This window comes from Pelecanus crispus, chromosome 2 (assembly GCF_030463565.1).
Source record: "Pelecanus crispus isolate bPelCri1 chromosome 2, bPelCri1.pri, whole genome shotgun sequence".
In the NCBI taxonomy this organism is placed as follows: Eukaryota; Metazoa; Chordata; class Aves; order Pelecaniformes; family Pelecanidae; genus Pelecanus; species Pelecanus crispus.
Genome location: NC_134644.1, coordinates 57,793,710 through 57,816,292, shown reverse-complemented (window position 1 = coordinate 57,816,292; position 22,583 = coordinate 57,793,710). Strand labels below are relative to the sequence as shown.

General features: G+C 40.5%; 1 protein-coding gene across 1 annotated transcript in view; it reads right to left on the bottom strand.

Moving 5' to 3' along the window:
* Positions 1–22,583, bottom strand: part of POU6F2 (POU class 6 homeobox 2) — a 316,462-nt gene that overhangs the window by 77,245 nt on the left and 216,634 nt on the right. The window contains exon 5 of the mRNA XM_075706085.1: positions 19,741–20,081. Within this exon, the coding sequence (XP_075562200.1) occupies positions 19,741–20,081 (341 nt within the window). The remainder of the gene's footprint in view (positions 1–19,740; positions 20,082–22,583) is intronic.

Here is a 22,583-nt window from a genome sequence, read left to right as displayed (position 1 = left end):
GATGGGGGAGAGAATTGGAGGAGTGAGAAACACTCCTGGGTTGAGATAAGAACAGTTTAAGAATTGAAATAAAGTAAAATAGTAATGATAATAGTAACAATATAATAATAATAATATACAAAGCAAGTGACGCACAATGCAATTGCTCACCACCCGCCGACCGATACCCAGACAGTTCCCGAGCTGCGATCACTGCTCCCTGGCCACCCCCCACCCCCCCCCCCCCCCCCCAGTTTATATACTGAGCATGATGTCATATGGTATGGAATAGCCCTTTGGGCAGTTTGGATCAACTATTCTGGCTGTGCCCCCTCCCAGTTTCTTGTGCACCTGGCAGAGCATGGGAAGCTGAAAAGTCCTTGCCTAGCATAAGCAGTACTTAGCAACAACTAAACCATGAGTGTGTTATCAACATTCTTCTCCTACTAAATCCAAAACACAGCACTATGCCTGCTACTAGGAAGAAAATCAACTCTAACCCAGCTGAAACCAGGACATTTGGGTATTTTACTAGCACAGATGCCAAGTGGCACATTGGTCTACGCTGTAATCAGGAGCAGGTGGAGTCCCACCTGAACCCATCTAGTTCATGCCAATGCCACAATTAAGATGCAGCAGTATGGACCACAGCATAGCTGTACAACTGGGATCCTGAATGTTTGCTTGGGTGGCTCATTACATTTAATGCCCTGTCATAGTGCCTTCATTCTTCCTGGCACCGAATCTTGCTTCACAAATCCTAGCTTGGCTATGTTAACACCTCTGCCATGCTAGTTCTGCACTGGCAGGGCAGACCTAGCCTGGACCACCATGCATTGCTAGAGGCCTCAGATTCCACAGGGAAAGAGGTTTATTCTGAAACACCTGGAAAGAACAAGGAAACAACTCATATTTCTAGCCAGATGTGCTGCTGTTAAAGACTCTTCGGACATAGCACTTATTTGTTTTGCACGTAAATCAGAAATTTCTTATCCTGTCCCCAAGAGATGATCAGCATTGTAGTACTATAGCACCAGCCTCACAAGGAATGCTCTGCAGATGTATGTCCATCTTGAGGCTCCCCCATCTGCTTGGCCTGTAATGAATCTTAAATTTTCACAAGATCATTGCTCATCACCTGAACAAGTACTGAAGAGTAAATGAAAATAGTCATCCCATGAAAAAAAAAATCATTTAATGGCTGAAATAAAATGCCATCACTGCTGTGATAACAGAAGGTTTAAAGTGCATTACTGTTGCTTCTCTATACACTTGAGGGCTGGCTACTAGGTCAGATGGTGCAGCAGTCCATGTAATCTCCTGAATGGAAAAAAATTAGGCTCAAAGTGCCAAATAGACGCCCACAACATAATATCAGGTAAAACAAACACATTCCTCCTATCCCCCCTCCCCAAATGTTAGAGAAATAGAGAGAAATTCCAGTCATTTCTCATTACTGTGAAGGTCAGCCTAGCTGGGAAAATTGTTTCTGCTTTACAATTCCCCAAACTGTAGAAAGCAGTTAGAGTTCTGGACAAAAACTAATGTTGCATTCAAAGGGAAAAGAGGCTGATATGGCATTGCTGCAGTAATAAGAGAATTTTTTACTCTTTCCACTTCCCTGTGAACCTAATCAACTGTGACATGAGAAAATATACTGGGCTCACCCAGCCAGAATCTGACTGCCACCTGAAAATGTCCTCAATATTCCACTGTTTGGGACTTTACAATGATCCTTCCGACATCAATTTTGTACATGTACATCAAAATGCCATTAGAAATGCTTACAAACACCTCCTGCTCACAGGCCTGCACTCAGACTCCAATCGAAGCCAGGCTGTAAAGACTCCCCAGTGGTTGACTAAAGGTTTCTTTCGATTACTCATATGAAAGCATTTGGTTATGGAAAGGCATCTTGGGGGAGCCTGGGGGATCTAAAGATCTCCCCCCTGACCTCCCTTGTAAGCGCACTTGAATGTCATTAGAAGCAATATATATTGAAGGTACTTTAAAACCTGCCTTTAACATTTAATTAATATCTGTTGACTTATTAAGTTTCCTCATTCTCCTTGAGATTCAACAAATAAGCCATACTTTTCCAGGGTTGCAAGCATGTGGCAGGGAGTGGGAAGGTGTACTGAGAGAATGAGGACACATGGTATGTGTGTGTGTGTGTGTATATATATCTCCTACCACTCTCAGTTATATGGACGGGTATGTGCTTGCCTTCATATATATGAACTCATGCACACATACACCACATATATGATGCAGCTGTAAATTAATATTGCCTTGATAAATGCTTGGCATATTTAATGCATTTCTTGGTGACACTTTTATTATTTCTCAGTGATGAAAAGCTGAATAAATCTAACACAACTGAACACAATGATATTATCACCCTCTTCTTTTGTTCTAATATTTACAGGAAATATTACAAGTGTTTGACATATAAATTGAGCATTTGACTGACTTTAATAACCATGTGATCAATAAGAAGTGATATTTTTACAGTCTAAGTTCAATATTTAAAGGACCAGGGGTCATGGACCTTTATCAAAGCACTAAGGCTAGAACTTTATTTTCAGAACCTGTAATTCCTCTTTTTTTAAAGTCTGTATTGAGCTAATATCATTAAAAGTCAAATTTTGCTCATAGAGTCTCAATCTTATTGGAACTAGCATTTAGATATTTAGGGATTTATTTTAACTGTACTTTCTAGAAGGATTTCAACACTTGTATTAAAATTAGTGTTGAGTGATAGGAAGTCACTCAATATCTACATTAAAGATTATTCTTTATCTTCAGAAGATACCAATTTTTTTTTTAAATCTGATCAATATTCATCATGCTCCCTATGTTTCTTACACTTATCTTTCTGTATCAATCATCTTTTAAAAATTTTCCCTTTAAAGTAGCTTAGGGAACATCCTTTCATTTTGCATGATTGCAAAATGAAAATCAACCAGCCAGCCCTCCCAGGAAAAGCGGTGCTCATGCTATGCTAAAGTGGCAGCTCCCCCATCCAAACAACTGACAGAGTATCACATAACCTGTATATTCAGTCCCTTTTTTCCCCAGAGAGAACAAAGCCAAACCAGTCTTAGCTTTCTTCTGGAATATTTACAGGGCTCCTTGTGGGCTTCTCTAGCACTTACGAAAATTGTTCATTAAAGTTTCCAGCAGACAATTTTTGAACAGAGAAGACATACATACTTACACATAGTAAGTTACAAGCTCATAACCTTTCTCCACAGTTATTTAGAACTGTTTCCTTTGTAAAAGTTACCGTGTGCACTGGGACAAGTAGAAGGATAAGTTCTCTTTCTGGCCTGATGAACAGTCAACTATTTATATTCCAAGATGGAAAAGTAAAAGCCCTCAAGCATCCATTATCCTGCCAAATCAGGGCATTCATCAGCATGCGGAGATCTGGGTTCAAGCCTCACGTCTGAATCAGGTGCAATGAAAGGCTTGAACTGGAGGCTAAGATAGTATTTCATGAGATGATTTCACTTGCTTTTTAGTGAATCTACAGTTTAAAAAAAAATAGTGAAAAAGAAATCTTGAGTTGTCCAACTGTTTAAAAGAAGGTTGCTAGGCATTTTGCAAAGGAACAAGTTGTTGGAAATGAGGGTGGTGATGGGCCTGATGATTACAAACCTCAGTTCTTGAGGTAAAGCTCCTTTGCTCAGTGCTGGACCATTTCACCAGGATGGCTGACTTTATTTCACAGAGCAAACGCTGGCCTGTCAGCTGTCAGAAGTGGGAAGCATACTGATCTTTTCTTTCTACTTCGTGAGGAGTCTCCTCCTCAGATCATTACCTCTGTTGCCTTGATGTGCTGAATCACTCCCTGGGAAATTTAAAACCAGCACCCTAATGTTAAGATTATATTCAATAGCGTGCAGCTTTCCAGTTTACTGGAAATATGCCAGATTCAGCTTTTCTAAGCACCAGGTAGTATTTCTGAAGCCCACAGTGATTTCCGGGGTAAGGATTAGCTTAAAATATTTTGTTACAATCTTTTTTTTCAAATAGGTTTTAAAAATTTTGATGGAAAAATTTATTACACTACTAGCATTTCTATTGGAATTGAAACTTTTTGAAAAGTGGTGGGCATTTTGATTGCATTTAGAAAGTCTCTCCCCTCATAAGCTCCCCAAGTGTTTTGGTAGTACTGAAATTCCCCAGTTTTGGGCTCTTCATTTTTAATCCAGTTTCTTAAATGGCATAGGGGTGCATGTGCATATAGTAAAGTAAAAAGGATGAAATCAGACTTCACAGTTTTATTTCATCTATGTGAAACTTTGTCAGCTACCCTGTTTTTTCTGTTTTATTTTTCTGATTTGGAGTCAAATATTTCTTGAGATCATGGAATGTCCTTGGGTCTGATTTTTGTCTAACCCTAGTAGTAAGACTTTCTCCTGTGAAGAAGTTACAAAACCAAATACAGCATGTCCAGAAAAACATTCTGCAAATTTCAGTATCTGTTGCTCAGATGAAGGGCAAGTCTTATCTGACAACAAGGCAACTTTTTTGGACAGTCCTGGAAAACAGAGCAGCATCTGGCTGGCCTTCAAACTTCCAAGTGGGGTTACAACCAGGACTGTGATCTTGCTTTCTATGATTTGGAGTAAAGGATATTGTTAACCCAGAGAATCACATTAAGACTTTTAAAACCACCACTGAAGATGAGGCTTGCATGTCCTTATTGATTCACAAAGGTAAATGGAGATGATGTATAAAAGTGTTGAGCATTTTAAGGTCCTGTTTAGGCTGATGCTTGTCAAAGAGTATAAAGCCAGAGAGCTGGGAGACGTTTCTACATTTCACTAGGTGGTGTGAGGTTTCTTTGTAGGTTTTCCATAGAAATGAACGCTATGCAAGCCATGGTTACCATGAAATAGGCACACCGTATCTAGTGCAAAATGCCAGTAATGACTTTTTTCATAAGTAATGGCCCCACCAAAGGCATCTCAGATGTATATGCTGACACTTCTAACCACTATCCTCATTTTTATTTTGTGAATAATTGCTCTTTCTGTATGTGACTGCTTCTTTTTCTGCTGACTCCATTCCCCTTTTGACCTGCAGACCCCTCAGATAAATATCCCAGTGATATCCTCTTTCTGTTCCAAGACATAGGGTAGTTTAATGAGTTGTGAAAGTGTCTGTTTCAGCCTTTAAATAATTTACATGTTACTATGTTTTCCTCAGTAAAGTGTGGTAATCTTCCTTCTAGAAATAACAGGTAAGCCCTTCTTGTAATTTACACTTGATATACACTACAATTAGAAAACAAAAAAAGGAATTACCACCTACTTGACAGGATCAGTAATCTTTGGGAGGCACAGCCATCTGCAGAAGAAAAGAATTAGGGTCTTTTGCTAACAGGCAACCTAAAACTTATTACTATGCTTTAGTCAAGTATGTGTGAAAAACAAATATCAAAAGGCAGACTTCTCGCCTGCCCACCTCTCTTAGCTAATTGGTCTGCTCTGGAGACTCACAAGCAACAGCACATACCAGGGCAAAGCACATGTGCAGTTGCCTTCAAAAGCCTTTTCTTTCTTTTATTTCTTTCTTTTATTTGCTTACTTGGGGTCTGGATAGAAAGTTCCTATAGAATCATAGAATCGTTTAGGTTGGAAAAGACCTTTAAGATCATCCAGTCCAACCATTAACCTACACTACCAAGTCCACACTAAACCAGTCAAGGGTAGACTAGACTAAACCATGTCCCAAAGTGCCACATCTACCCGTTTTTTGAACACTTCCAGGGATGGGGACTCCACCACCTCTCTGGGCAGCCTGTTCCAATTCTTGACCACCCTTTCCGTAAAGAAATTTTTCCTAATTTCCAACCTAAACCTCCCCTGGTGCAGCTTAAGCCCATTTCCTCTCGTCCTATCGCTAACTACATGGGAGAAGAGACCAACACCCACCTCACTACAACCTCCTTTCAGGTAGTTTCTAGTTTCTCTTCTAGTTTGCTTCTTGCTGGACCACCGACTGATGGTCTACACATAAGGTTTTGTACTTTTCCTACTATTTTCCTTAGTGTGCTTTCACCAATGTAATATGCCTATCTGTAAAGTTGTACATTTAAGAGCTCAGTAACTCAGACAAACACAGGATATTGTATTAACCTAGCTGACTTGGTCTGAATTTTGGCATTTGCAAATTGTCAGTTTCCTGTGATACAACCTATAGATATGAGCAAGATTTTTCTAAGAAATCCAGGGGTTGAAATCTGTATTTTTGCTCCTTCGAGGGCCAAGTAATAATTTCTACAGTTCACATCAACGGAGTGACTCAACCCTTCTGAAAATTAGATCAATGCTTATTCAAGAGACTAGCATTAGACTTTCGCACAGTATTATTTAATTTTAACTTGTCTACACTCCCTTTGTCCAAAGGCTAATAGAATATAATTACACTAGGCTAGGAAAAATTTGATAATGTTGTAGGCAGCCTTACATTCAAAAATCCCTATTGTCACTTTCCCCCGATAACTCTGTCAGTGACATGCTATTGTATCTCTCAGTCACAATCAAGTGAGATGAAAATTATTCTGAGAAGTAAATGTATGAGGAAACAACAGGAGGTACACATCAACACAAAGGATGAAATGGCCCGCAGTGCATGTACTAAAGCAAAGGTCCTCATTGCCTTACTATCATATCCATTGGGTTTAATCCTCTTTTCACAGATGTCAAAGGACATTTTAAATTTGCTTCAACTACTGCATGACCAGGCTTGATTAAGAGGTGGCTTCTGCTGGATGTCAGCATGCTGAGTAGTGCCAACTTTGGGAACAGTGTAATGGACAGAAAATGGATGGGAATGGGAACACATTTGGTACAATTTCTAGCATTTCCTCATTCTCCTCAACTCTTGATGTAGCCAAATATCTTCATATTCACTTCTGAAGAAGATTTAGGCTACAACAGCATAACACAAAGGTATATGACAAGCATATTTAACCAGCACAATACTTTTATACCAATTTAAAAGCACTGCCCCAAGAAGATACAAACCTTTAACTAAATGAGTCCTATACAATAAAATGGTGGTTACATTGGGATAATTTCTGTATATACATAAACCTTCCATAAATACTTTACTATGGATTTGTTTCATGGCATGGATTTAAGTTTGAGAAGCTTTTCTCTCTTTTTGAAAAATTGACATGCACGTTTTGTGAAAAAGAAGAAGAAAACACTCATAAAGACCATTCAAATTCTGACTCTTCAGCCCCAGTAGTTGATCTTATACATTTGTAGTTAAGTATGTTAGCAAGTCTCAGCTGTTTTCCATTGCCTACAGATTACTGACGTTGCTACAGGTTAAGACTGAGTTCTAAAGCTGTTTCTCTTACTAGTGAGTGCTTGCTTTTCAACATTTTAAAGTGAAGATGTGAACAAACCTTTGAAAAGTGACTGAATATTTCAATGCCAATATATTTTGCATGTAAAATATAAAAATCTGTGTGTTGCATTTGAAATCTGATAAATATTTATTATCAATGCTGTTTGCTTTTAATCTGTTCAGGATATCATTCCTCCAGCTCTTTAGTACTTAAACAAAAATGGCATTTACATTACAATATTGCTTGCCAACAATCTCATTTTCTGGTTTAGTCAGCAGCCTTCATGCTTGATTAGTCTTTAATTATACAAATACCTACATATTAAAAAAGTTTTCTTTTTTCCATACTTTGAGCATGTAATTATTTTCTCTTGCATGCAATAACCTTTAATTTTAGGATTAAGCAACTGATTCTCTTTAGTATGGATGGATTTTTTCAAGTGTTAAAGCAAATTTGGTTATTGTATTATGAGTAGGAAAATTAACTTTAGGAAAACCTTTCATTAGTGCATTTGACAGCACACTGAGCAGCTGACAGAAACTTCAAAATATTCAATATACTTGAAAACAAAATGGATACCAATTCTGTGTCCACTGAAGTCAACAGCAATACTACTCTGAATTCAGCGAGCAAGTGTCTGGGACTATGTGACTCCTCCTTTGAATATTCCTTGCTTTCATAGTATTAGTATTACAGCAGTACCTAGAAGCCCAATGCAAGATCAAGGCCTCATTGCATTATACCAAAAAACTGTAAAAGTTTAAAATCTAAAGAGATCAAACAATGGTGGGAGAATCAACAAAAGAACAGAAAAACGAAGTGACATGCCAGACAGTGAGAGAGCTGGGACTTCAGTCTGCTGCTCCTGACTCCGACAACCCATTTACTAGAGCACTTTGCTTCCTGATGCAAATTATTTTTCAAAAGTGACTTCAGTAAGCAAAGGCATAACTTGATAATGAGATTAGAGCTAAATATGCAGATTGTATGTGGTGGTAAAAGAACTCCATCCCCTTCCCTCCCTTCCCTGCAGTTTTCACTCATGAGAGCATGGACTGCCAAGTTTGGGTCTATAGGACTGACATATGTTATCTCTATACCTGCTTGCACATTTGAAGTACCAGTGATTTCCCCCTAGACATACTCTTTGAATGTCTATGGGGAAAACATCAAGGATTTTTAGAATGGCTTGGTTTTCTCAAGTTTTGTTTATTTTTATATTTGTTTTACATGAACTGAAAATTCTGTCAGACACATTTTGATTGCATGGAGAACATGTTTCATAGTCAGAAGACAGTTAAAAAAAAATAGGAAGCTGTAATTCTATAAAGTTGGGGAGGGAAAAGAGGGGGAAACCTTCCTAATGGCATATTGAGCTTGCTCCTGTCTCATTTGAAAGCTATGAGAAACCTCCTGCCAACTTCCCTAGGACAGTGTTAGGTCTTGTTATAAAGTGAAAAGTTGCAGACAGAGGTAGGATGGAAATGCACACAGCATCTTATTCCAGAGTGGTGATCAGTGATACAATTTCAGCCTTTTACAATGCCAATCCTTCTGGGTTTTTGTGTCTCTCCCAGTGGAAAAGGTCAGTAGGAATAAACGCACTGTGAATAACAAAGACATTTTTTTTCTCCCCTCTCCTCCTCCCAACATTTTCCTTTTCTTCCCTAAAATCAGACCCTGTCCCTGAGGAATTCTACACTTATGGAAGCTGCACCCTCAGATGAATTCTGGACCTTGATCCCAGTACAGCCCTAGTCCTCATCATCTGCCCCCCTGCTCCATAACCCATGGAGCACCCACGTTGGCAGCTCTGCTTGGCACTCTGCGAGGTGTCCCCTACCCCCTGGGGAAAGGTCAAGGGGCAATCAGCCCTTCACCACCTCCTGTCCTGTTCCAGCTGGAGCCACCAGTCCACAAGGATCGCACTGCCCAAACTGGGAGGAGAGCAAGAGGAGACAGCACTCCAGCTGGGTTTGTCTATCCAGCAGGTTGAAAATGGGATTATAAGGTTACTATGGTAAAAATCATAAGAGCATTAGCAACTAACAATTTTTGTATCACTTGTTATCACATTCATTCAGATTCATCTTCTGATATCAATTTATTGGCCATCACTACTACAGACTAGCGCTCTGTACTGTGACTGGGCCCATATTTTAGGCTTTTCTTTACAGCATCTGTATTTTTGCTGTCTAGGATCCTCCCAGGTCTGACTGCTTCCCTGATGCTTTTTACAAGCATGTAAGTATTTCTTAAAAGGTATACAAAGGTATTGCAGCAGTGATTGCTGCTTTAAAAAGTCTCAGCTCCTTTAAGAACCAAAATGCACCATCATCATTCCTTTAGTAAAAGGATAATCCTAGCAATATATGTGGTGCTATTTTCATACATCAGTTTTTCTCTTCTGGAAATTCAGCTTTACCTTCCAATCTCTTTCACAAACCTAACCTAGCTTGGTTTTCCAACTGGAATCCTCACAGGATATTTGATCATGTTTAAGCTATCAGAATTAAGTCAAATTCCTGTTGTGCAGGAAATTCTCCTGATTTAAGATGTACTTTCTGATGCAAATACACTTAAAAGATGGAATATTGAAATGTTGCAGCAAACAAAACTTGCATTTGAAAATGATAAAGTATTTCAGCAGATTTCAAATCATCACCATGAATTAAAATGTTTTCAGTTTCTTTTGTTAAATCACTATTTTTTAGGCAATTCAATGTAATAAATTGTTTATATACAACTTAAGCTGATTTTAAACAAAAGGTATCCTCAGTTCTTGCCATTTCCCAGGCCTAAAATAGAAAATTAAAATGAAATTTTGGGCAAGGAAGAAACCAACTTTGTGGAATTACATCCTTGCTAGAAAATAAAAATCACTTAGAAAATTCCTGATCAGTTTAAGTTACTACAGTATCATAATAAACATTTGGGCGTATTTCGAAGGTAAGACAATACTTTTTTCTGAGACTCACATCGCTCATCTTGTTTCTTGTTCTCTTTCCTTTATTTCATTTCATTTCCTTTCTCAGCTGGTGGCAAATATCTTCATTTCTTGACTTTGTCCTGGATTAGCAGCAAAAAATACAGCGGTGCTACAAGATAGGTTGTCCTAAAAATCTTTCAAACCTTGCTGGTGGAACAAATACTAGGAAACTTGCAGAAGACTTCTCTTCCAGATGAAAAGTTTATAGCGGGGACCCATAAGATCCACAACTTATCTCCTTTTAACATGGATTCAACCAGTGACTTGTACATTTTTTTTTTTAAGGTTATAATAGAAGGCAGTATATTACAAGTACATAATTTAAAAATAAATTTTAGGATTATCACATCTATAAGATATCAAGTCTGATTGTTGATTTCCTACCTGCTAGGATGTGCCTTCTCATGTACTGCTGTATACCCCTTTGCTTAAATGATCCTAATTTCCTCATATCCTAACCCACTAGGAGCTCTTAAAAATACACATTTTCTGACTTGTGCCTGAGGTGGTAACCTCTGACCTTTTAATTTTCCAATTTCCACATAATTAATTGTTGGTTACTTCAAACAAAAGTAGACGGTTGGCGGAGAAAGTGGAAAAATGAAACAAGAAGGGTTTGGAAAGCTCATGTTTCCAGTGCAACCCCTTGGATAAAAGGATTTTTTTTTTTTCTTTTGCCTAATTTGTTTCTAGTTGCAGCACTAAGGTCAGAATAAGCCAAGAGAATGAATGGAATAAACGTCCTGATGGGCTGCCCGAAGCTGCCTGGTGTTATGGATCAGCGTAAAACCAGCTCTCTTTCCTCTGCCTGGGCCGATGTAACTCACTGGAGTGGCAAATTACATCAGACCTACAGCTGTAACCCGACATTATGATTAATTTGATCAGTAATTTCTCCTGTTTTTCATTTTAATCGGTGTGACTATTCTGCTGTGGCAGGTCTTTCAGATCTAATTAAGATAAATTTCAGAGTAAAAGACTTGGCAGAATTTTCGAGTCAAATCCGAGCGTCAAGTGTGAAGACCTGCAGCACCAGTCAATCAATTTCCAGTAAAGACGGCAGGCTGTAACTCAGCAATCAACCCATTAACACTTAAGCAAATTTCATAATCTCCAGGCCTGTGCTTAGTCACTCTCTCAAAACATTCTGGTTACCAATAAAAAGGAGAAAGTATTATTATTTTTTTAAAACAGCTGCCCTAAACTGCATCTGCTAAACCCACCAACAGAATCCACAAGTGGACACTCTGATAGATCTCAGCAATACTGCTGAAAAATGCTTAATTTTAATTTTAAACTTTAAAACAGAGTATGGAATGGCTTTTTGGTTTTTTTTTTTTTTTTGAGGCAGTACCTAGAAGCTGAGAAACCTCTTTTAGGTGCGTATTTGTACAAGGAGCCTTGAATGATATAACATCAGCACTATACCACTTCCAGAATGTTGCTCCTCAGTCAGATTCAACAAGCCCACTAGGTTCTTTGCATTCACTTGGTCCACTTGTTTCCAAGTACAAGAATTTTTTTTCTTCCAGAACTAGAAACCTGTGATGACTTGCATTTTTTTCCCTTTTTTTTTTCTTTATTACAAAAAGGTGAGGGGTAAGAAAAATAGGGGAAAATAAATTAGCGCTTTGGGATATTCTTTACTTCCCTGAAAATTTTTTGAAATATGAATGAAAAGAAAAAATAAGAGAAAAAAATGCTAGCAAAACAGATCCACTGGATTTAAGAGCACCTGATGGGCTGTGTCAATTTTTTCTGTCCCTAAGATCCCCAAGGGTCCTCCTCTCTGCCTGCAGAGGCTTTGGAAATAGAATACCTTGTGGGATATGGATCCTTTCCCAAATTTGTCCTGGGATGATATTATTTATTTATTTATTTCCCCATTTATTAAATACTTCAGTTGCTTTAGGGAGTTTATTAAATGCTCCCATTTCAGAAGCCTGAGTTTGCTGGGAAAACAGCTCCACTTTGCTCTCCTTCAGAGAATTCTCTAGCAAATGGTTTCCTATATTAGCCTCAGCTTCTGCCCCTTGGGTGCTAATAATGCCAGTTGTTTTGCTCAAAGATTAATTTCCTTTGCTTTAAATGCGAGTCAGACACCGGTACTCCTTGTGCTTCTGAAAATAGCAACACCTGCAGAGGATATCTGGATGGACCAGGCAGCTAGTGCTCCATCTGAGAGGTTTCCTCAGGGAATGAAGAGACTTGCTTATAAAGTCTCTTTGAGAACCCTTAAATATCTCTTTGCTCTGTTTAAATGCAGTATTCAACAGCTTTACAGTATGAAGTCCTAATGCCTTGAAGACCCAAAAAAGCAGTGAGCTTCTGGGAGAAGGAAGACAGCTGAGGAGAAGATCTGAAACCCGACTCAGTCCTGTCAATGGGTGCAGTCTTACACGTAACTGACACCTTTCTGTGGAAATGATGCCCATGCATCTCCAGGTAGACATGAAGAGTAGCAGCCCTCAAACAAGCTAGCTGTGCCAGGAAACCAGCTTGCACGCCTCTGCACTGTGCACCGGCGCCAGGGAGCATGGTACAGCACAGCACAGAGACCCTTGGGTGTCCAGCTAGGACAAACTGCCATGCTGCCATATCAGAGAGGCCTAGCAAGTGGCAGACCCAGAAGGGATGAAGAGGATCATGGAAGTGCCCAGGAGAGGTGAGAGAAGAAGAAGAAGAAGAAGAAAGGAGGCCCTGGATGCACTGAAACTCAAACCCAACAATTTCTCAAGCAAGGTTCAAGTTTCTGAACAGTTAACATCTGTGTGGTTCACACAACTACTGCAGTGGCAAAAGGAAGAGCATAAAAACAAAAGGAGGGGACCTGAATCACAACAGCTTTTGCAACGGGTAATAAGCATGTGTGTGTGTGGTACTTCAGTATGACCGTGACTTTCTAGCTAATGGAAATTTTTACACAAGTACTTGCCTCTTCTACTCACTAAATCACCTTTATCAACCCATGAAAGTCATTAAAATACTGTAAGAATACTCAGAAATCCGAAAAGTGTCAGTAGAACAGATGTTTAAATCTTTCTGGACCTGTTTGAAATGAACAGAGGATGAAATATGCAAAATACTCTCAACAGTTCACAAAGCTCAACTCAATTTAGCTGACTGTGGGGGAATTTCCATGATATTAGTTTAGACCTGAGACCTAGGTATTGCCAGCACCTCCTGGAAATCCACCTAAGATCAGCACTTCAACAGGTTCACTCTAAGCAGGTGATGGGCATGAACCTTCCTGAATAAATGTCCGCTGTACATGTATATATCACCTGTTGCCTCGTGATGTGCAGTATCTCCCTCCCTATTGACACCAAAAATTAGGAACTTTTGGAAAATGGATTCAAAGCACTGTGTTTTCTCACCATTTATAGAATATTTCTTTGAGAAACTGAATCAAACAGATTCGGACAGTCATACGTTGCACAGTATCATATGCAGGAAGGCAGCTAGATAATCTTAGCAAAAGAAAAAAAAGCCCTTAGTGGGATTACTGGTGTCATAATCTTGATCAAGTTTTCTTGATCTCAGGATTCAATAAGCATGAGAAAAATACAGCAGGTCTTGCATGTGAACACATAAAGACAGCTGATGACTATAGTCCTTGCAAACTTATCCCAGTTACCTTCCTCAAACCAACAGAGACTTGGTTGTTTCTTTTGTATCTTAAATATATGTAAATTTATCAAAGTTTCAGTAAACACTGAGATTTCTTTAAAGTAGATTTTTCCTTAATGAGAAGCTAACCAGTGAATGACGTTGGAGGGAAAGGGACTGTTGGAGCCTCAGGCATCTGTGTACACATTCTCCCTCATTTACAGCTGAGTGTTTCAGCCTTTCTACTTTTCTTTTCTCCTTTGTTACAAAAGTGTTGAGGTTCCAAATACATTATTTAAGATTAGTATGAAAATTTAATCTGAAGGAGGTGCTGGTTTTGCTATCCTAGAGTTTGCTGTTACTTGGAAGATTTTTCTGCTGTTGTCATCTCCTCACTTCCCTTCTTCCCTCCTTTTATTATTTTTTTTTTCCCACTCATCATCTTCCGTCAGCTCCAGTTATTGTAGGTAGGCTTCTATGACAAAAAGGTGCTTTAGGAAAGAGTTCTGAAAACGGTCAGAATAATTTTACAGTGGGGCAATCCCTAGGGGTTTTCCTGTTTGTCTGTTCCTATTCACACACGAACAGAGCAGCAGAAATCACTGGGAATTCTTCTATTCCTATAGTGCAGCTCTCCCTTTGTAGATCTGGCTGCGGGTACATTCATCTTATCCATACTGCTAAAACATACAGTGAGTGCCAGCACCAGAAGCTAACCCCCATTTGGAGCCAGTTAAATATATGTTGCTGATACAAAGCCCGTTATCCTGGTAGTCAAGCAGAATAATTGGCTATTTAGTACTTGCCTCATCTGATTTTATACAGCATATAATCAAGATCTTATGGCTCCAGAAAGATAATTGAATGGAAACTCTGCAAGAGGTGCTAACTATGCTTTGAAGTTGCAACATGCTGACCATTCAAGAACCCGTATAGTTTGCCATGTAATAACATTAAACATTCACAGGAGAAGCATATTTGGAGAAGTGTATTTTCCCAGAAGTAAAGGTTTCGAAGTTCTCAATTTACAACATGAGCTAGGCTGTCTTTCACCTCTGCATTCCTTTGTCTCAATCAATTGATACAATTAAAGTAAAAATTAGACTGTGATTCTCTATATGAGGAATGTCACCATTTTAAAATGAAGGGCTGAAAGTCTTGCATCACCACATCCTGAAACACAGCTCTGCTTTGGAGAATTCTCCTCTGGTTTGTTGTCTTTTGCAAATCAGCGATGACCCTGGTTCTGCAGTGTTTTGTTTTTACCAGCATAAATCTGGAGCATCATCAGTAATGTCAGCACACAATCCAGGCCCTGGAACATGTATTTGGTTTGCGTGGCAAGGTTTTGGTAGCAGGGAGGCTACAGGGGTGGCTTCTGTGAGAAGCTGCTAGAAGCTTCCTCTATGTCTGATAGAGCCAATGCCAGCCGCCTCTAAGACGGACCCACTGCTGGCCAAGGCCAAGCCAATCAGCAACAGTGGTAGCACCTCTGTGATAACATATTTAAGAAGGGGAAAAAAACCAAAGGAACACCAAAACTGCAGCTGGAGTGAGGAGTGAGAATATGTGAGAGGAACGACTCTGCAGACACCAAGGTCAGTGAAGAAGGAGGGGAGGAGGTGCTCCAGCTGCCAGAGCAGAGATTCCCCTGCAGCCCATGGTGAAGACCATGGTGAGGCAGGCTGTGCCCCTGCAGCCCATGGAGGTCCACGCTGGAGCAGATATCCACCTGCAGCCTGGGGAGGACCCCACACCGGAGCAGGGGGATGCCCAAAGGAGGCTGTGACCCTGTGGGAAGCCTGCGCTGGAGCAGGCTCCTGGCAGGACCGGTGGCCCCATGGAGAGAGAGGAGCCCATGCTGGAGCAGGTTTGCTGGCAGGACTTGTGACCCCGTGGGGGACCCACGCTGGAGCAGTCTGCTCCTGAAGGGCTGCACCCCGTGGAAGGGACCACGCTGGAGCAGTTCGTGAAGAACTGCAGCCCGTGGGAAGGACCCATGTTGGAGAAGTTCGTGGAGGACTGTCTTCCATGGGAGGGACCCCACGCTGGAGCAGGGGAAGAGCGTGAGGAGTCCTCCCCTGAGGAGGAAGGAGCAGCAGAGACAGCGCGTGATGAACTGGGCGCAACCCCCATTCCCCATGCCCCTGCACCACTCAGGGGGAGGAGGTAGAGAAAATTGAGAGTGAAGTTGAGCCTGGGAAGGGGCGGGGTGGAGGGAAGGTGTTTTAAGATTTAGTTTTCATTTCTCATTATCCTACTCTGATTTGACCGGTAATAAATTAAACGATTTTCCCCAAGTTGAGTCTGTTTTGCCTGTGCTGGTAATTGCTGAGTGACCTCTCCCTGTCCTTATCTCGACCCACAAGCTTTTTGTTATATTTTCTCTCCCCTGTCCAGTTGAGAAGGGGATTGATAGAGCGGGTTTCGTGGGCACTTGGCATCTAGCCAGGGTCAACCCACCACAGAACCTAAAGTGAGGTTTTTCATCTTTCTACACAATCATTAAAAGACTTCCTAAAAATAATAGGTTTGTAACTACAATCCAGCCCACTGAACTGAGTAAAGAATAGTGATAAAATTAGAGCAGAGTATTACAGAACAATCTGACAAGAATCGTTCTGAGACTTTTAGCTGGTGTACACTGCACTGGCATTATTAATTTCTGATCAGCTAGCAGAAGTACCTCACCCAGGTATACCTAAGCAAGTCACTTTCATTTAATTTGCCTTCTGAAGGACATGACAGCATCTGTACATTTTGAGATGTAATTGCTGTTATCCTTCAGAGTTTTTTGAAACAAACACAATCATCCTCCTGAATTACTGACTTTCCACGACAATTTTTTGAGGTTGCATTGTTCTAAACTAATATCTTTCAGACAGATCCTGAATAATGTAAGAGGATAAAGCCCACATGAAAAAATCAAGAATTCAGAAATGAAATTTAAGCTGTCAAACTTTAACTTAGTTGATCTTTATTCTCTTAATATTCTTCAAACAAAACCCATTTCCTTCTAGTTCATAAAGAACATTACCTTAGAGGCCATAATGTCTCTGAATTTTGTTCTAGGTCGATTTTTAAGTTAAAGCTTTAGACATTAAAAAATCCACATTCTAAGCAGCTATTATGAACTGGATATATGAACTGCTGCCAAACGTGTGCTCCTTCCTTTTTTTGGGTTTGGTTTTTTTTTATGTTTGTGCAGAAGAAAACAATTTCAGATCCAGTCCTCAAGATAAATGTACGGGGGTAAAACAGCTTTTCTGTGCAGGGTTTAGAATGGAAAGACAAATTTTGTGGAGGAGATCTTACCACTGCTTTGCTTTAGAAAAGTACCCTAACGCATCCTTCAACCATATATAAAGTGCAACAGCAGTTCCTCTGGAAATATTTCTGAGTGTCACTTGTTTGCATATTAAAGAGTCTCACCATTCTCAGCAGTGTGACAGAGCATGTTTCAAGTTCTTAAGTATTTCTTAGGGAAGCTTAAGAAGTATTACGCTTGCTGTAGAAATGCTGTAGAAATGGCTAGAAGGCCAAACTAATGGCCCTACACACATTGCTAAGGTGAGGCCTGAAGTACTGTGCTGAATTCTGGCTTCTGGATGTCAGCACATGGTGCATTTGTAGCTGTAAACAAACTTTGGGTTTTCATGGCTATTTAAACAGCAAGGATCAGAAAGGAAAGAACTTTAAAAATACTTATCCCCCAATTTATTAGTAACTCTTTAATGCTGAGCCAGAGCTGACAGCTAATGACTTCTAATTCCTTGACTGTTGTTCTGAAAGCATCCCAGTCACGCAGCTGGCTTAGTGGTACTGGCTGAGCTCAGCCCAGTGGGAATGCCAGATATCTCATGCTGGTGTCTTTCATTAACTCTAATCCCAGTTCCTAAAAGGTTTAGGGGATAGCGTTTGAACTAAGGCCACCTCAGAGTACTTGGTTCCTTCTGTTGAGTCTGCCACATCCAGACTGCCCTCAGAAGGGCGGTTGTGAGGATAAGCAAGCTAAAGAGAGAGATGTGCCAAGGTATCTCCATGAAAACATTGACATTCGCACCTCCCATGCAAGGAATTATTGGTTTTTCTTACTTTCATTGTACTTCTCCAAGTGAGACATGACCCTGGAGAGGTAACAGTAGAAAGTGCTTCTACTGGCCTATACCTGTAGGTCACAGATGAGACTGGAAGTACTCAGATTCAGTTGAGATTTAGATTGGGACCAGAGGCTGTATGAGAGCTAAGAGTTCAGATTCAGTGTTAGTACAACCCTCCTGAGGTATGTTCACTGAGATAATCCCACTTCCTCTGTACCCCAACTCTGATTTATGTGTGCAGTTGCTTTGTTTGGAAAACTGAATGCCTTTTGAAGTAAAATATTTAGCAGGCAGTTTTAGCAACGTATAGCGTATACAGTTAGCGTGCATACATTACAGCTGCACCAAGACAATAAAATGTAATGGAAGTTCCTCTGGAAATATTCCTGTCTCTGTATGTCAATAATCTGCATACTAAAGAGCCCCAAAGCACGCACTAGCATGATAGACTAGGCATTAAGTGGTGCCTAAGTAGCCCTTAAGACAATACACAGAAGAAGCTCTAGAAATATTATGCTCTACTATAAGAAAAAGCTCAGGAAGCAAGGACACATCTCTTGTGGACTTTTAAGTCTATTATCTAAAACCATTAAAAAATCAGATTTGATGCAATTTAGTTGAAGCTTAGATTAATGCAGGTTTAACTGGCCACGTGGCAAACACAGCTTCTTGTAAACCAATTCCCTTAATTGTTTGAAAGAGGATTTTTTAATTATTAAGCTAATGCAGTTTAATTTCTGCAGGAAATGGAGCTGAATCCATCAGTGTGCATAAAACCTTTAAAGTGGGGTCTCAAAATCTAGAGAATAAAGTGAATAGAGACTTTGCTGGTTTCTAAGTGCAGTTCCACTGCCCAGTGAAAGAGATTCTGCTCACTTCAGAGACTACCCTGGTGTTTATTTAGAATCACACTTGTGGGTACAGTCAAAGCTGTTCTTGCAGGATGTGAATATTGCATGACACATGTAGTGCAAGAACACCCAAGTATAAGAAATTAGGACCACTGGATCAGAGCTTTCTTGTTCCTCCTGGGAATTCCAAGACAGGCAGAGTCCAGCATCAGTGTGGGTGCCATAGCTGTTGGTCTATTAAAAAACACCCATGTCATTGGAGTGAGCATCTAGGAAAGGCATTAACTGGCATTCTTAGCCTTGGAGTCTATACTGAGACTCTTAACAGAAGTATTTGATTCTTAGCAGGATAAATGTTAGGACTGTGATTTCAAGAGGAAGGATAACCCATCCATCCCTTGCACACGTCCACCAGCAGAAGCTATATTTCTTTTAGGGACTGTCAGGATCATCTGCTAATGAACAGCTAACTCTGCTGTCCTCATAAGTTACCGTAAAGGGTGACTGCTGGGCAAACGCCATTTGCGAAGGTCACAGGCTGAATCCATGGGAAAAATTAAATAGTTTTCTATGGGTTTTATGATATAGAATTAAAGAGCAAAAGATGTTTACTCTTCAGAAAGGAGCAGACTAGGACCACTAGTTAGTTATGCTTTCCTGGCTTATCAGGCCTTTTAACTGTCCTAAACTGCATGCCTATAAGGATTAACTGATATGAGGTGGAATTTCTTAGCCTGTATGGTCAGAAGGTGTAACCTTCACTTGACTTCCCCTTGCAGTGGGAGAGCGTGCACTTTCTGTTGTTAGACCGATAGAGATTTGTACTTAGCATCCTACCTGCAGTGGATTTGGTGAAGTAAGAGGAGATGGAAGGCCATGTCCTGGTGACTGGCTGGGTTTCTGAGGGGAGCTGGAGGACTGTGGCGCCGGAGGCGGTTGGCTCTGGCTCTGGGACTGTGTTTGGTTCTGCTGAGGTGGTGCTGACGGCTGTGGCTGTGGCTGCTGGGTCTGCTGGGGTGGCTGTGGAGTCTGTGTCTGCTGACCTTGCTGCTGCTGCTGGCTTTGCTGCTGCTGTTGCTGCTGCTGACCTTGCTGCTGCTGCTGCTGCTGCTGCTGTTGATGCTGGAGCTGCTGAAGATGCTGAAGCTGTTGAAGCTGGGAGTTCAGGGATGAGGTAGCTGTGAATTGAAGAGAGGGAAGGGAGTTATGTAGGTTTCAGTAATACCTACCGTGTTAAAGATATTCTGGATTAAATTCTGGTTCTGTTACATTGTGGGGCTGAGGCCTCAGACTTCAGCTTGTGGTGGGAAATTAATGAACACGTTCCCATCAATCATAGCCTGTGGTTCTGCCAGTGCAGTTCTGTGGTAAGAGTTGGACTTTACTGGAGGCAATGAAAGCAAACCTTCAGAAGGGCTACAGCTCTACCCACAGGATGGGCCTCAGAGCTGACCAGCAGTCTTTGCTCAGACAAGCTTACCAGTAAAGCCAGTAGGAATTTTGCCTGCCTAGAGAAGAGGCCAACAGGATGTCACTGTACGTAGCATAGCAAGAACTCCTAACATGAACTGGTGCTGTTATATAGAGGAGGATAAAACCATAGTTATAAAATAAAGGATGCTCTGAAAAGGACTTTGTCACATCTTTATACAGCACGTGTCAGGAAATAAAACATTCAGCTGTGAAATTTCTTGTGCAATGCATAAGTAGCAAAAATATCCAATAAAATGTGTGTGTCTCTGAAATTAGAAACTCCTCCTTATCATTCATATCGAAAAGCTATGAAGTTCCTCTTGTGAAATAGAGTAGGTATTCTGTGCACTTGCACTGCTCACTTACTCCTGGTAGTAAGAGTCTGTTGTGTTTTGCTAGCATATGCTCCAAACGTGAGGCTTGGGAACTAGCAGCTCACATCAACCAGCCGGCACAGAGGAGCAAACTTTATCTCCCGAAGACACTTTCAAATTGACTAGGGCATTCATTAAATTCAGGAAGGCAAGAAGTGTGCCACAGGGATGTGACTAAGGCAGAACAGCTTTAAGCAGAAGCCAGAACATCACAGGAGCCTCATGCTTTTGGGGTTATGCCCTGAATAAGTCACCTGGGTCTCCAGCCTTACCCATTCTAATCAACATCTTCGGGTTTGCATTAGATGGCTATAATCCCAAGAGGAACAGCTTACAAGATCATTGCACTACTTTGCCCTCTGTACTGCTTTGCCAACACCACTCTGCATTATAATTTTCAACAGCAGAAGCCAAAGTAAACTGGGTGTGAATCAGATTTGTTATTTCTAAAATGGTATTCAGATTTCATGGCCAGAAACTCTGTTCACCAAGTTATTTGTGGACTGGCAGATAAAGCCAGGTCATCTCCACTTTCTTTTCATGTTGACATCCTTATTTCAGCTTTCCAGATGTCCATGCCCTGGGGATGAACCTGAGGTCTTGGTACGACTTATGAAATCAATGAGCCATAAACTGGAATAAGCAGAAGAAAAAAGACAAGAAAAAGGAGAAAGATGAGGCAGAATGGGTAAGCCAGAAAAGGCTGTATGAAGGAAAAGTAAAAGGCTTGGTAGGAAGAGCTGTTGATCATCCATTCCTATACTCATAGCTGCTCTAAGTTTTCTTTCAGTAGGGGCAGGAATCAAACAACAAATATGCCTTTACAAGAATTATAGTCATGTGTATGTGACTTCAACAAAGAACCTGAATAACGCAGAGAAGGAGGACTGGTAACACCAATATATTTCCATCAGGAAAGTTTCTGATGGAAGTTTTGTGTCTCAACATAAAACAGAGTGACCACCAGATTAAAAACATGCATGGTATCTCATGCAAAAGAAATTAGACTGAAGAAGTAAGGGTACACTCCCATCAATTCCATGATCAGAACTTGTACCTAAATGCCCCACAGCCAAGAGAGTAGTAAGTGGAAATATAATCTAAGGCATATGAGAACAAAGAATGGCAAAGGTGTGTATACAAGAAAGCAACCACATAGACAAATATTAACCATAGTGTGAAGCACCTCAGATGGTGAGTAATACCATTCACCAATTCTATCTGTAGGTATGTACACAGAGGTGGAAAGACCCTTCCCATTTCCACGAGGAAAAAACTAATCTAGACCAGCTCTTTATCTTGTGTAGGCCATTTCCTCACCTGTGATAGCTTAGCAGTCTGGACCAACCATTGATAACCAGAACCAAGACTTCAAACACAACATGCCCTTACTGCTTCCACAGACTCCAGTATAAACATGAATACAATCATGCCCCACAGAAGCATAACTTCTAATACACATGGCTCACAGAGAGGAACAAGAGGTCATTTTATAACCTATGTGCACAACTGGACAGGATGAGACAAAACTTTCTCTATAGTGAACTAGATATAGTGGGGTTTTTTTTGTACTGCGATGATCCCCAAACCCTTTTGCTCCCACAGGGCACTCTTAAAGGCCATGGCTTGGAAGAATGGATTTGTCAGAATGCCATGTTGTATGTAGGGCACTGGGTCATGTAGTAGGGGACAGGTAAAAGCATTCAAGGTGGAGGGAAAGCCATCTACTGGAACATTTTTGGAGCACAGAATGTGTTTGGCTCCTTGAGGTATGTATTTCAGCTAGAATTTGGAAAATATGGCCAATAGTTAAAAGAATGCTGGAAGTATCAA